This window comes from Cynoglossus semilaevis, chromosome 16 (genome assembly GCF_000523025.1).
Source record: "Cynoglossus semilaevis isolate Cse_v1.0 chromosome 16, Cse_v1.0, whole genome shotgun sequence".
Classification (NCBI taxonomy): Eukaryota; Metazoa; Chordata; class Actinopteri; order Pleuronectiformes; family Cynoglossidae; genus Cynoglossus; species Cynoglossus semilaevis.
In genome coordinates this window covers 18,437,982-18,453,161 of record NC_024322.1, presented here as the reverse complement: position 1 = coordinate 18,453,161, position 15,180 = coordinate 18,437,982, and the positions used below count along the sequence as shown (strand labels likewise).

The window sequence follows — 15,180 nt, the reverse complement described above, 5'->3', positions numbered from 1 at the left end:
TATACGATGTTATGGCAAACCATCCTAATTTATCTTATACTAAACTATACCTTAATATACTATACTATACTCTACTGTACTATACTACATTTTCCCAGGTTCTTTCCTATGCAGTTCTGCAACATATTTTCAATATTCATTTATATTTCATCTATGCCACATATATTTAAATATTCTTTGTCACAAACACCTTTTTTGTTTCACCTCCAACTATTTTTCTTAGATGTTCCAGTGATGAATATATTTCTCTGAATCCACACAGTCAGGCATCACTGTGACTGCTGATGTTTTGTCACCACGTCAGAGGTCAGAGGTCAGCTTGATTACCACACTGACCCAGTTACTGGACTCTAGGGTGGTGGGAGATCACAGAGTTCTGACCTGTTTATATTCAGTACTCGGTTGGAGAAGTTTTCAGTCAGACTTTACGTTAAAGGCCACATTTTGTCACTTCCTCTCAAACTCTTGGCTGAACTTATTGCCCCAAATGTCAGGCAAATGGGCGAACAGCCGAGCCAGAGGTTCAGAGCCAGAATGTCTTCAAATGTTGAGTTTAATGTACAGTGAAGTTGGACTGATGTGTTGAAACACACGGATTATAGAGGTGAAAAATAAACATTTTTATTCTTTCAGTTTTAATCCACTGATTTAGTCGTTGACCCAAATTTTTGGTGAATAAAAAACCTTGACTTTTTGTGTCAAGTATAACAGTTTAATAAAATGTTCATAATCCTGACTAATTAATTGCACAGCCTTTAATTAATGACCGTTTCTAATATTTATATATGACTCTGTTGCTTGAACTTTGGATTTGTGTTAAAAATGTTCAGTCCAGCAGAACAACTTCTCTGGGAGAGTATGTTTCAAATGTCAAGGACGTGAAGGTCACAACAGGAAGTCGTGAAGCGCTCTTCATGTTAGCATCGCTCTGCCTTCTGGCTCTAGCTTTGATGTTTCCCACGCACTGATTACACTCTGGTGGACCGGCTCGTTATCCTGCTCTGAAAACGTCCTCATTGGTCCATTTGTCCGTTCTTCATTGCTGTTACATTTACATTTATGAATAAGACGACTCATCGCCGTCCTCCCCCCAAACCCCCCGCCTCTCTTGTCTCACCCTTTCTCTCACTTTCTCTAACACATTAACAACAAGCCATCTGTGAGTGGCGCCTTCTCTGGGTGCAGCCTGAATTACAACATGATGGTGTGCAGCAGGAGGGTCTGTTGGTGGCGTTGTCTGTTGTTGGTGCCTGTAAATATTGATGCCGTTTGCAAATTGATATCGAAACGCCAATGACTTCCCTGTGATGCTAAATGTTTGTATCAGAAGGAAAGCTGTCAGACGCGCTGTCTGGAAACCCCAGAGCTGCGTGTGGAGGGCGAGCAGCCTAACGGCGTGTGATTGGTTTTCACTAATTATTTTTGTCTCTCACGCGTCCGTACGTTGTGCTCTGGCAGCTGCAGCTGTGGGAGGGGGTCGGCCGTGGGTGAATATGAAGAGGTGGAGATCGGCCGCCTGGAGAATAAACAACAGGTGGTGGTTGACTGTCAACAAGAGAGTGGTTCTCAAACAGGGGGCTGGGCCCCTTCACTGCCCCTCTTCAATTTTCATTCCTTATTTGTGTCAAAGTAAAGATTTTTTTATCCCTTTTTCACAGACAATAGATGAAGTGAGAAGCTTTGAATATAATAATGTTTATTTGATTTTTTTATTTTTCTTTGGAATCCAGGCTGGACTGGATGTTTTGGCGGGCCAGTTTTGGCCTGTAGGCCGCCCGTTGAGGGTCACTGCATCCTGTAGTGTCAACCACCTGAATCACCTGATCAGGACTAGAAGAGCACAATAAGAGCCAATAAGATTTGAGGGTTAGACTTTAAAAAGCTGTGACTCAGCAGAACTTCTTGTTGCATCAGTGTGAATAAATCTTTTATCGAGCTGTTAACGTGACACTGAGGTTTTTATACGACGCTGGCTCATTAACACGTCAGGTGTTGCCTCATACCCAGGAGTGTGACCTGACTGGTCTGATTCTCAACAGTCACTCAGACATTTTCTTCTTCTTCTGTAGAACTTTTATAACATATTTTGATTTCACACAGAAGAGTTATTTTCTATTAAAAGTAAAAAATCATAATTTTGAATCTGAAACAGAGCTAATTATTTTTTAATTAGGGTTGGTCTTTTTCAGAGGATGTACGAACCAGATCTGTTTACATGTTTATAGAAGTGAAGTCCATTGGTCCATGAAGAGTTAAAGTGACTAGACTGCGCTGAGTGTTGCATTCAGGGTCATTTAAGCAGATGTAACGAAGCGTCTCTGGAACTTTGAGATATTTCCTAACAAAGTACAGTCATGTAGGACTTGTGAGTACTTCTGCCGTGGAGACCATCTGTGTACCCCCGCATGACAGATCAGAGCCACTGAATATTCATGCCCCGTCCTCCCCCCTTATCGCATTAGATCAGAACCCATGTGGCGAGACAGCACGGGGAAAGGCTGACAACACGGTTATATTGTCAGAGACCCTTACAGCTGTGTGTTAAACAGCACATTTGCCAAATGGACGTGTGCTGTCAGTGTGGCGTGGGGTTTAATGTTGTGTGTGACAACGTCCTTTTGTTCAGAGGCGCTAACGGAAAAAAAAAAAAGTTTTCACCAGTCGGAGTTTTTAACCTCTGAACTCCACACAAACAAAGGCTGAAGGCGTTGTTTTGACACAGTACTGTGTGGATATTCACACATATTATAGAATTTTTACATCACATCACATTTGCTGCGTTTTACCCTCAGAAAAATTGCATTATTAATGCAATTTTTATATATTTGATAGAATGGCAGCACTTTCTCTCTTGTCTACAGACCAAAGCCAGGTAGTGTATATAAATATATATATGTATTAAAATCATACAGTTTATATCTGTGTGTTTTTACACTGTCAGACTGAACCAGTGTCTCAGCAGCAGCTTGATTTAGAACAGAGGAGTTGGGCCACGCTCACCGCGGCCACAGATTGGACTCGCTCATGTATGAAATATGAACTCTTGGAGACAAGGTCACTTATATTTGACTTACCTAAATGTGGCATAAAGAGGTATGAATCAATGGGGCCTGGAGAGGTAGCCCAGCAATATTCATTAAGAGAAAAGATGTTCCATCACCATTCTCCAACTATAAAGTTCTTGGGAGGGGGAACTCATGTGAATGATTATTATTGTGTCAGTGCAGACACACACTTAGTTCTTCACATATTTCAAGGGTAAATCATCACAGCCTGATGGCACTCTTCGTAACAGCCGCGTTAATTGCAGGATTTTTACCTTACAGAGTGGAAATGGACAGAGGCAAGAAGTGATTGCTGGATCCAAATGGTCGGAGTGTGACGTGCGCCGGCTCCGTGTGTTCACAGGAACTCTGGGGACTGTTACATATTCCATCACGGAGAGGATAAATCTTCCCATTAAGTGGCTGCTGCTGCAGCACGTTGGTAATTGATGGCGATGTAGTTAAGGCGGAGATGTGACACATTTACAGTGGTGCTGCAGTGGTCAGCTGTGTTTTATGTGCTCTGGTGGCGGTCACATGACTCAGGGTCGCACGTGTGCCTCATGAATCCCTAAAAAGCTGCTCTGTGCTGGCAGGGAACGCAGTTTGTATAAGGGCTTCGGCGGTGGTGGCCAGTATCGCGAACATCTGTTTTTGTGCGGAGAACAATGCGGGGATTCATTTGCATATGCATGGATTCTGCTGTCGTCCGTAAAGGAGGTCATATAGTATCAGCACTTTAAGTAGGCTCTAAAAACACACCCAGGAAAAAGAATCTCTGCAGGAACGCATATAATTATAGGAATGAAACACTTCATTTTCTTTACATATGATCCTTTGGTCTGTGCTGGAGACGATGCTCAGTGCACTGGAAAGGATCACATTTATTTATATTTATGAAAAGAACACAATGAGAAGTGAAAATCTAATTTAAATATATAAGGCAAGTTTGCAGATGCAGTTTGAAAAAAAAAATCAGAGAGAGTCATTGAATTCAAGTTCGTTTTGTCTGATGACTCAATAATTTAACAGATGAACTGAAATGAATTGCTTATGTAAAAAGAGGCGGTAAAACTGATAAGTAAAAAATTATTATTATTTCAAGGCTTTATTTAAGCCTTAAAGGAAGCAAATTAAAAAAAAAAATTTAAGCCTTAAAGAAGGCTAGGAAGGAAGCAAATTAAAAAAGAAATTAGTAAAAAATTAAATGGAGGAGGTTTAATCATTGAAATAATCCAGAGAATACTTCAAATTTGATTGATTTTTCACACATTATTCACACAATAAACAAAACTTTCAAATCAAATGAAATGATTTGAAACATGAAAACCATGAATCTACTACTGAAGGTTTTTTTTTTTAAATAACCCCCAACCACAAACAAAAAGCAAATGATTTGAAACATGAAAACCATGAAACTATTACTGAAGGTTTTTTTTTTTTTTAAATAACCGCCCAACCACAAACAAAAGCACTTGGGTCTCGTGTCCTGTGTACAATCTTCACAATCAAACTGAAGAAGCACTACTGCCATCTAGAGGGCTGGAGTTTTTTTACACACAGCTCTGTCAGTAATTCATGAATTTCTGTTAAAATACTAATATATTTTTGTTGTTGTTCTTCTCTGTTCCAGGTGGTCAGGACGTTGTGGTCAGATGTCCACTCAACCACATACAGTGCATCGGCACAAAAAAGTGCATTCACTTCAACAAACTCTGCAACGGAGCTCGAGACTGTGACGACGGCTACGACGAAGGCGTCCACTGTCGAGGTAAGAGTTAAAGATGTTTCTGTTTCCTTTTATTCTTCTGCCCTCACTGTGGAACACATTAAATATTAACTGTTCTCATTACTGTGGCAATTAATTAGACGATGAACCCGGCTCTCTTTTCGTATTACGATTTGACCCAATTAATCTGGAACGATTTGGTGAATATTATAGTACATGTTAAATAATAAGCTGTGTCTCTCTGCTGTGCTTTATTTTTTTGTACATTAAGTCAATTGTTTCAGAAATGTTGTCGCATGAATTGAAGGTTTTCTGGTACAAACAGTTCACTACTGTATGTTACATGTTATATTGGTGACTTCACTGTACACTGCACCACCGTATGAGTCGTCTGTCAGGAAATGTGTCGTGAAAATGAAAGGACATTTATGATATAATTTTATATATATATATAAAAAAAATTGAAATATTTATTTTACAAAACTCCAAGAATGAAAGACTATTTTTACACTATAGCTTAATGAACGTAGGCTAAATTTATTTACAAATTCCTGACTTTTCTCCACATCTTGACTCCATTCATTCTCGGTTTCACTTGTAAATATTTCCACCACTTCAACAGGAGATAAAGCTCCATCTCTTCTTCTCCTGCTTCACCATCAGTTCCAGCACGTAGACGGTTCTTTCCTGCTGCTTCCAGTACTGTTTTCATCTCTATGCTTTAGTGGTGTATTTACCAGTGCTGCCCTCTTGTGGCCATATATGATCTGTTTGATTTTTTTTATATATAAGTCGCACCCATCTCACCTTCCTGCTTTTCTACTTTCTACTGTCTGTAAACCATCACGTCATCACAGCAGCTCTCACTACTGTCTTCTCATGAATGGATTTTTTTTGTTGCTTATTGTTCAGTAATTTGAATGAACAGAAGTGAGAGAGACTGAGACTCGGTGTCGTCATCCTCCCTGTCTGATAAAACTAAGCTGATAACAGACAAAATGAGAGACAAAGCTCTGTGTCTCTGCACAGTGTTTCCTCACAGTCTTAACAACCAGCGGCTGGACTGGTCTTTCTGTGATATGGCATCATGTGCCTCTGGTTTGTTGTTGTCTCGGCGCAGCATCAGAGCTGACCCAGTCGGAACATGAACTTGTTTGACCTGTGGAGACACAAAGTCACGCTGGGCTTGGACTCCACGTTAGTGATGTACAGGCCCTGATCCTGAACTGTGAAGAGTGAGAAGGTATACACCCCCCCACCCCCCCCACCCCCACTGATGGTCGAAGGTAGACTGTGGTGTGTTTGTGTGAAGACGAGCTGAATCAATACTGACTGATGTGGGAGGGAGAGTGGAGCTGAGTTTTATTTATTTAAAGGTTGTTCGTTGACGTTCAGAGACGGCCCGGTCGTTGACTGTTCACACTGAGATCCAGATCTGTAGGTTTGATGCAGGAGATGCAACCCCACCGTGAGGTCATCTGGAATATAAATAGGGTCGCCTGAAATGTCTAATAATTCATTATAAACATTATAACACATTTCATAAATATAAATTGACTTCAAATTAAATGCGACTGTGAAAATATCTCACAGGCTCTGGGTTTCCTGAGCCAAAAAAAAGTTGGAAACCACAGAATTGATTTGTAAAGATGCCGTAAAATGTCTTCGCTTCTTTTGTTTTTATGTCTTATTTAAAATACCATCACAGTTCATCCAAACTTTAACTGTAGTCAAATCATTGACTAAAGAAAAGACTCACAGAAAGGTCATATGAAGTAGAAAATAAAAATTTGCCGTTCAGGCCCTAAGGACAAGGAAAGTTTGGAGTGGGTTTAAAAAAAAAAGAAAAATCCATATCTTTCCTCCCTGAAAAATGCTGATCTTTTTTCACATCACCTGAGTCTGATCTTCATGGTCAAATTTAAAGGTCTGTTCAACCAACTGACAACACAGCGGTGGTCTGCACGCACCGTCCACCGTCCACAGCGGTGGTCTGCACGCACCGTCCAAACACAGGCCGCAGACATTTCCTGTTGGTTTTATGGAAAACGCATAAACGCCACCAGGGAGCCGCCGTCCAATTTAGCCTTAAAAAAAAACCCAGTGCCCAGTGTTTTACGTCCATTTAAAAATATCTCATAATTTCACTTTAACTGCAGCAGTGTGTCTGAATGTTAGAAGAACGTCGTAAAAAATACATTTCAGTCCATCATGTCAGCAACTCTTCAATAATGACATCATTGTTAAATGCAGAATTCCAGCTGTTTTTCATTTATAGATCATACATGATTAATATTCAGATCGATTTTCCTTTTTTCTTACACGTCCCTTTAAATGAAACCCGTTAGACACAGTCGTCGTCCACTGCAGACCCTGGAATAAAAGAATTTCATGTGTGAAACCATCAAAGATGGAAACTGTATTTTTTTCTCTTTGTTCTAATTTCCTTTTTCTTTTCACCTTATCTTTTTATCTGCTGTAGAACTTTATTTTAAAAACGTCTTTTGTACAGACCGTCAACCTCGCAGTGGTAATCAGGACAAATTACAGCTGAAAGTAAAGTGAAGAAAGTACATCTTTTTCACACCTTCTAGTCATTTTACAAAAACAATAATTTTCTTCTTTTTTATTTTTGTTAAAAAAAAGTAATTTTAGAAACTTCCCAGGTGAGGAGAGTTCGTTTTCTCTCTAAGTCAAAGTAAAACTCAGTGTTTCAGGCAAAAAAACTCCTGTAATCTGTCCTTTAAAACCCCCCAAGGGTCAAAAATATGAAACTAGTCAGAGGCTGGGGGGGGGGAGGGGGATGAGGTACAGTACTTAATTTTCCAGGGGCAGTTTTTCTGGGCTTTTCGGTCCCTGGTGGAGCCTTTCTACATGTCCAGCTAAAGTGTGACCTTTGACCCCAGCAGCTGCTTAAAAAGCTCTACTTTTCTAACATGAACACACACACACACACACACACACACACACCTCTGCTCTGTTTTGTGTGATCCTTCAGTTCTGCAGAGCTGATGACACCACAGTCATGAAGTGGGGGCAGGTGGGGGGGGGGTCTCTCAGCACATACTGTACCTTCAATATAAACCTGAAGAGTAATCATTCAGTTCAGTGTTTACATTTAAGAACAGACCGTCTGTCTGGTGTTCAGCTCCGTCTCAGTCACGACAGACCGTCTTCAATGACTTCCTGACTCTGATTTATCTCTGACGGCTCCTCAGTCACTGTCTGGCCTTTTCATTACTGCTGTGGGTTCACACTGAGATCTTCAGTCTCAGCTCTGGTCACTGTAGACCTCCTTCTGGTCACTGTAATTCACACTGAGATCTTCAGTCTCAGCTCTGGTCACTGTAGACCTCCTTCTGGTCAATGTAGACCTCCTTCAGGTCACTGTAGACCTCCTTCTGGTCACTGTGTTTTTGGTGTCACTGTAGACCTCCTCTGGTCACAGTGTTTTTGGTGTCTGCTCGACTCACTCCTCTCCTGCTGAGGTCTAAATTTGAATCTCCAATCCACCAATCACAAGCCTAATTTTTTTTTTTTTAATTTTTAAGCACGATGATTTCCTGACAGTTCATCTCAGACAGGACTGGAGACTAAGGAGAACCGAGCCCAGAACCTTCCGAATGTCAGGCAGAAACACGGCACCACTGCTCCACTGTAGCTGTGTCTTCAGCACCTTTGGAGGACACTGTGATTTTACCAGCTGATAACAGACGGTCAGCTGCTGCAGGGACAGAGGAACAGATAAACAGTCTGTCCAACCTCTACTTCACAACAATAAAATGCATCTTGGTTTTTTTTTTTAGTTTTTTTTCATCTCTTCTCCACTCCATTCAGGGCCGCGGTTCCCTTTAATTCTTAAAGCCTCACTTTCCCCGACTAAACTCACTAGGAAGCAGCAGAAATCGAGGTCAGCAAAGAGAAGTTTTAGGCAACCAGCTGGGTCTTTAGGAAACTTCTCCCTCCTCCCTCTTTGACCCACCTCTAATGAATATACATGCAGCAGTTCCCCGAGAGGAGCTGATACGAAGGTGCCCTGATGGAAAAACCACCAACCTCTGTTCGCTCACCTTCAGGATACTTTCTTGCTCATTCTTAATCACAGGCTGCGGCTCGTGCAGTGGAAGCTCCGAGGTTCTGACTTTCTGCTCCTGCCAAGACAAAAGTCGGAATTAAATAAACAGCGTTTGGCTGCAGAATGTATTTATTTATAGTTTTTTTTTTTTCCTCAGGAATCATGAAGGCAACGAAAAGAGAAGAAACAAAAAACCTGACATGTTAATGTTTCGACCTCGTGACCTGCAGTTCTTTGGTTTTCATTTTCCTTCACCAATAATCTTGACCGAATCTTAAATTAATTTACAGAAATCCTCCATCGTCTCCTGCAGACAAACGAGTGGTGAAGCCAAACTTTCTGATTTTCTTTTTCCTCATCAGTCAGAGGAGAAAAGAACAGCACACGGCGTTTCAGTTCAGGAGGTTTTGTCTGCAATGGTTCCAAAAAAAAACTAAATATTTGAGTAGTTTCTTTGGGCTTGTTGGCACTCCTGTAGTGGCCAAGGAAATGATCCAGAATTTTCAAAATTATTTTATATTTGGATACTTTTCAAATAATTGGAAATTTTTGGATTTGTGCCTTGGAATTCACGACGAAGGAATTCTCTGACTGAAACAATTAGTCTTGGAACTTTTTGACTCTTGTATGTGCTGCTGAGTTTTTGTAACTAAAAGATAACAAACCTGTACAGTAGATCTGGTTTGTCGTGCTGAAGAAAATTCTGGAAAAAGTCTTAACAACATTTGTTGCTGTTTCACTTGTTTCAGGTTCATTATTGATGTTTTTTATGAATTTTGGCTAAAAAGAGAAACTGCTGCAGGAGTGAAAGTGATTCTGTCAGAGATTTGGAAATATGAAAAGACCTGAGTTCATCTTCTGTGTCAAACACAGCCATGTTATGGTTTTATTTGTTCTTCTTTTTTTAACGACGGTGACTCTTGATACCAAAATAACACAGATAACAACAGTCCAGTCTGTGTTTGTCATGAGAAGATCGTCTGAAGAACGCTCTCCGTCTCAGACTCTTTCAACGAGGTTCAATCCTTTAATTTGCTTTTCATGGCATTAATACAAAGTCGGGGAGAAGGAGTCTGTGAAAAGAGAGCCTTTCTGATGAGTCATGAATTCAGGGCAGCCTGTGGCTGAGTGGTGAGGGGTCTGGCCCCTCACCAGAGGTGTGCGGTGTTGAACACCTGCAGTGTGACGAGCAAACACTCAGGAACTGGGTAATGTTTCTGGGAAGTCTGGGTGTGGCTCAGGACTTTATGGGATCAAAAAAAAAAAATCTTTATGTACTAAGGTTCATAGTAAAGTACTCAATATTGCAATAGTGGAGCGATGTTCTCACTGTGTACTGCAATACCTCGTACTTCCTGTAAACTTGATGACATCGTTGAACAAATGAAAGAAATTCAACCATAAAAGACTTTCTTCACGATGATTTTTTTTTTTTTAATTCCTTTGCCCTGATTTTTCGCCCCCTGCAAAAGCTTTCTTCACGATGATTTTTTTTACGCCCCCTACTTTGGGAACCACTGCCATAGAGATTGAGAGTTCTCCTCTTTTAATGTCCTCAGTCTTAATTATTAATATTTTTAAATTATTTTGTGAACCTCAACAAACTGAGAAAGTGAATTAAAGTTTGATCTGGGCCACTGGGCGCTGCGCCGCCGTGATGCTTGTGCTGTCGTCGTCGTGGTAACACTCATTACGATCCCTGCCAGGACCTACAGCCATTAACATAAACAAAACAACAGCCGACACTGGCAATCAATTCTGCAGCGTCTCACTCTGTTGTTCCGCGCTCTTGGAAGATATTGTCACTCATATCATTACTTTCCCTAATGTGAGGGAACAATCTGGTGTCAGCCAATCCTATTACAGCAGATTCTCCTCTTCAGGAGAGGTTAGAATTAAAATTTGATTGTTTTTCGCTTTTTTTTTATTTCGAGGGAGTGGGGGTGGGGTTGTTTCTACCCCCACTGATGATATTTCCTCCCAAACTGAAGTGTGTGTCAAAACAGTGGCAGTGCAGCAGTTCTTTAATTCCCTCTGTGGATTGTGCTGTGAAGGATTATCAGTATTTAGTGTCAGATCGGAGCTGAGTCTGGGCCCACGTTGATTACACTTGAAGAAGAACATGTTTGTGCTCGTGTAGAATCTGAATTTCTGTTGGAAAACGGCTCCATGTCACATGGAGGCTGACACACTTCATCTCCTCACATCCCTGTCTAAAGACTGCTCAGAATCACAGCACGTTTTATAGAATAATATTTCCCTCTGCACATCTCCTAAATGTTTGAACTCCAGAGAATATTCGACCCATTTTCATCTCTATGAAATGAATCTTTTTCTTTTTTTTCTTTTTTTTTTTTTTTTCCTGTTTTGCCACCCAGAGGATACCAACCTGAGCCCAGACTGGGAGCCTGGCTCCAGATCCTAATTTATGGGTGGACTTTCCTCTAACTCCTAGTGTCTTTGTGCCAGCCCTTCTCTGTTGGACACTCTTTGAACGGTCGACGTGGGCTTCCACGTTCAGCGGAGACTATTCTCAGAGAATCCATCTGTAAATTAGGCCAGATGGGTCGATATGACCATTAGCCTTGGGTTAGTCTGCCTGTGCCTGTGGTAAGGCTTCTTGTTTGTGTTGGCAGAGGAACAGTGCCACACTCATCATTTATATCCCGCCATCTGTTGGGCTAAATGTGGAAGGCCTTAGAAACTTCTGCTCCAGTCTGCTGCTAGATTTGGGGCTTGTTATTTTCTGGGCAATAAAATATGTCAAAAATAGACACAAGTGTGTTAAAAAATACTTGTGAAATACTCAAAGATACTTGGATGATGGATGATACATGCGATCATTAGAAACAGTGTTTGTTTTTATTGGTTTCTTTGCTGATTCTTATTCACCCCAGATGTGTTTATCTGCCTTTGTTACTGCACTACTGCAATATTCCTGCAACCTTTACCTCAGATTGCCTCTAATTCATTTTAAAATATGCGAAGCTGAATAAAAAGTTTAGCTTTAACTTGTGTGAAAAGTCAAATTCAGTGCGTTTTCACATTTTGTGAGTGCAAGGTTTTTTTTGCAACAAAATAAAAACATTCTTTGCTCAGAACTTTCAGGGAATATTAAAAGTTTTAGGATGTACCTTAACGTTCACATGTTCACTTTCACTTTTTTTAACACAGATCACTCCTTTGTGCAACTGTAGTTCATTTAAACCTATTTAAGGGAATTTAACCCTTTTCAACAAACTGACTTTTTTTTTAAACGTTTGCCTTTATGTATATAAACAACTGACTCCCAGTTTTAACCCAGTTTTAACCCAGTTTCTATACTACTATTCTACTTAAACAGGTTAATTAAGTAAGCCTGGTGGTCTGACGGTGGAACTGCGACGGCCCTGAGACTCTGATTAAACCAATGTTTAAAAAAAAAACATTTATTTTCTGAAGCTGGCAGACATGAGGTTAGCTTTGGCACGTGTGTGGTAACATTGGCAAGATTGGAGAAGTGGGTCAGATACTGTACACCCCGCGTTGTCACCGACCCGTGTCGCAAATCGGAATCTGCACCCAAAGGCGGCTGCTGCGGTCCAGAGGGACTGCACTACGTGGGCTGCAGCTCAGAGTCAGAACAATGTTAAATGGGACACTCAGGCCTGTGGGACGTATGGACGGATGGAGAACGCATCAGCAGCTGCTCCGGCTGAAATACCCTACAGAGAGAGGGCGCTATGAATTCTGGGAGGCTTTCAGTTGCCACAGCTGTGAAGGCGAATGTTGTTGTTTACGATTGTTTTATTAATTAATATTAACAAATGGAAACAGGCCAAAAACTTTAACATTTTTAAAACAGATGCAGACAAAAGTCAGGATTCTCCCCCTCCATGTAGAATGTTCTGGAGTTGATTTAGAATAACTGAGTGGACCGCCACTGTGGTGACCTTGGATCAACCGACAAGGTGAAAGTTTAATTAGTTTAATTGGAAGACGTTCAGGTTGAATTGAGAGTTAACGATGATGAGGAGGAGACGTTTGGTTCTGAATGAGGAGGAAAAACCAGAGAGAAGACAGACATCAACGTCAGATCACGACCACAGAGAGACACACTCCAAACTTCACAGACATTATTCCGACTCTCCAGCCATAATGTGGAAACAGATGGAGTTAATTTTGTGGAATTGCTAGAATCACTCTGTTGATACATCTGATTACAGCAAATTACGCTGCTGTAGATCCTAAATTAGCTGCGAGTTTCCCGTCCTGAATATTCATGCATGGCTGAGCGGCTCACACTGAGGAGCGTTTGACCGCAGACACTGGGAACGAATATGAATTTTCCACTGTGACAAAGAAGTGCTGGGTGAGTGGGTTAGGCTTTGTGTTTATGGTCAGGATTCAAACCTACAAAATAAAAATCCTAGTTTGCCAATATATTACAAAAAAAATCACACCGTCAGATTCTGATTTTTTTTTTGTTTACAAATAATTGTCCTTTTATTACAATAGTTGTTCTATTGACCATTTCTTGTCAAAATAGGTTGGAAATTTAACCATATTTTTTATTAGTGAATAATAATAATAATTTCACATTATCTAAAAAATACAGAGTAAAAGCCACTGTGTGTTTAGTACTCGAACAAATATAAATAATAATAATAATAATATAACACCTCAATTGAATATACTAAATACATACTATATACATATATATATATATATTTAACTGCTTGGCAACAATAGTTTGCTTTGGGCTCAAAATTTTTCATTTTCCTTTTAAGAAATTCAACAGTCAGTATGTTAAAAATCACATTCTATGCAGTACAGGTTCAGACCATCGGGGCGGCGTTCTCTTCTCTGCTGACTCTGATTCTCTGAGGTAACGCTGCAGCTGTAGATGCAGGAGAATCATCAAGTAGGTTCAGTGGCAGGTATGCAGTCCCTGAAGTGCTCCGTCTGGAGGAGGCCGTGGTGATGGTCTGGCATCTGGAGCACCAGGCCAGGATTACGCTCAAAATATCTACAGCCCAGCGTGTAATCATTATGCGAACTGCTTCACAACAGGGGAGGGTTTCAGTAATCGTCGCACGCAAAGAGCGATAATAAAAATAATAATTATACACATATCACCTGGGATGTACACGGAGGCTGGAGAAGGAGTAAACAGACACCAGGGGGCGTTTAAACGCTGTGTGTTCACGACCAGTTTCTGACATCTCGACTTTCTGGCAGCATTTCAGTGGCTGTCACCTGTGCAGTCACATGATCACAGTCACATGATCACAGCCGTCAATCAAGGTCCTCCACCTCAGATATTTTTATATGCTGCCTTTCATTTGAACTTGATTTATATAAATGAAAGTGTTAATGAAAATACAGTGGTTTAATGTTGGGTGTTTGGCCATAATTAATTTCACACGTTCTTTTCTCTCCTTCATTCATGTCGGCTGTTGTAGCAAAGTCTTTGTTGAACTTGAAGTTGAGTCCAGTATTTTCCTGTCTGGCCTTTATCACCAAGACCGATGCTGGGCGTCAAACCCAGACCCTCACTAAAAACCTACGACACGGTGCATCATTTAAACTCAACATTTCTCACTGTAAGACTCAGCCTTTTCTTCCTGCCTTAAAAAGCCAGAGTCAGTATTTAAGTCACCGAGTTTCTGAAGTAAAATAAGAGATTTATTTGGAGTCAGCAGAGAGGACTTCCTGGATGAAGTTTTTCTGTTTCCTCTCCAGCTGTGAGCCACTGCGTGACCCAGCCAGTCGAGGAGCTTTGAGGGAAAAGCTAATGTTTTCCTTGGGTTTGATTGGCTTAGAGCACGGATTTGGTGGAAGGAAAGTCTGTCGGTGCAGAATCTTTTAAAAGATGGAATATGAAGTGTGCGTCACGTGGTTCTCTTTAGAACTCTGCTGTATTTTCTCCTCCGACGTCTTTGATTTTGTGGTGATTTCACTGTATGGGATTCGTCCACTTCGTGTTTCTGACGTACAGAATCAAAAAAAATCAATAAACACAATTTAGCAAATATTTAGATATTTTAAATGGACGAGATTTAGATGGTTTGGACATGTGCAGAGGAGGGACAGTGGATACATTGGTAGAAGAATGTTAGAGATGGAGCTACCAGGTAGGAGAAAGAGAGGAAGGCCAAAGAGGAGATATATGGATGCAGTGAGGGACAAATCAATCATTTGCTGTAGATTTGCCTGAAAAAGGGACAAAGCCGACAGAAAAAGAAGAAATGAAAAACAAAAATTAAGAAAAAAATATTGTAATAATTATATTTAATTTATAATTAAATACAGATCCAGGTGCATTCTTCATGAATCAACAAGAACTGATT

At 40.6% G+C, this 15,180-nt stretch overlaps 1 protein-coding gene across 1 annotated transcript in view; it reads left to right on the top strand.

The window, feature by feature from the left end:
* lrp1bb (low density lipoprotein receptor-related protein 1Bb) overlaps positions 1-15,180 on the top strand; it is a 176,515-nt gene that overhangs the window by 19,882 nt on the left and 141,453 nt on the right. The window contains exon 3 of the mRNA XM_025063745.1: positions 4,678-4,815. Within this exon, the coding sequence (XP_024919513.1) occupies positions 4,678-4,815 (138 nt within the window). The remainder of the gene's footprint in view (positions 1-4,677; positions 4,816-15,180) is intronic.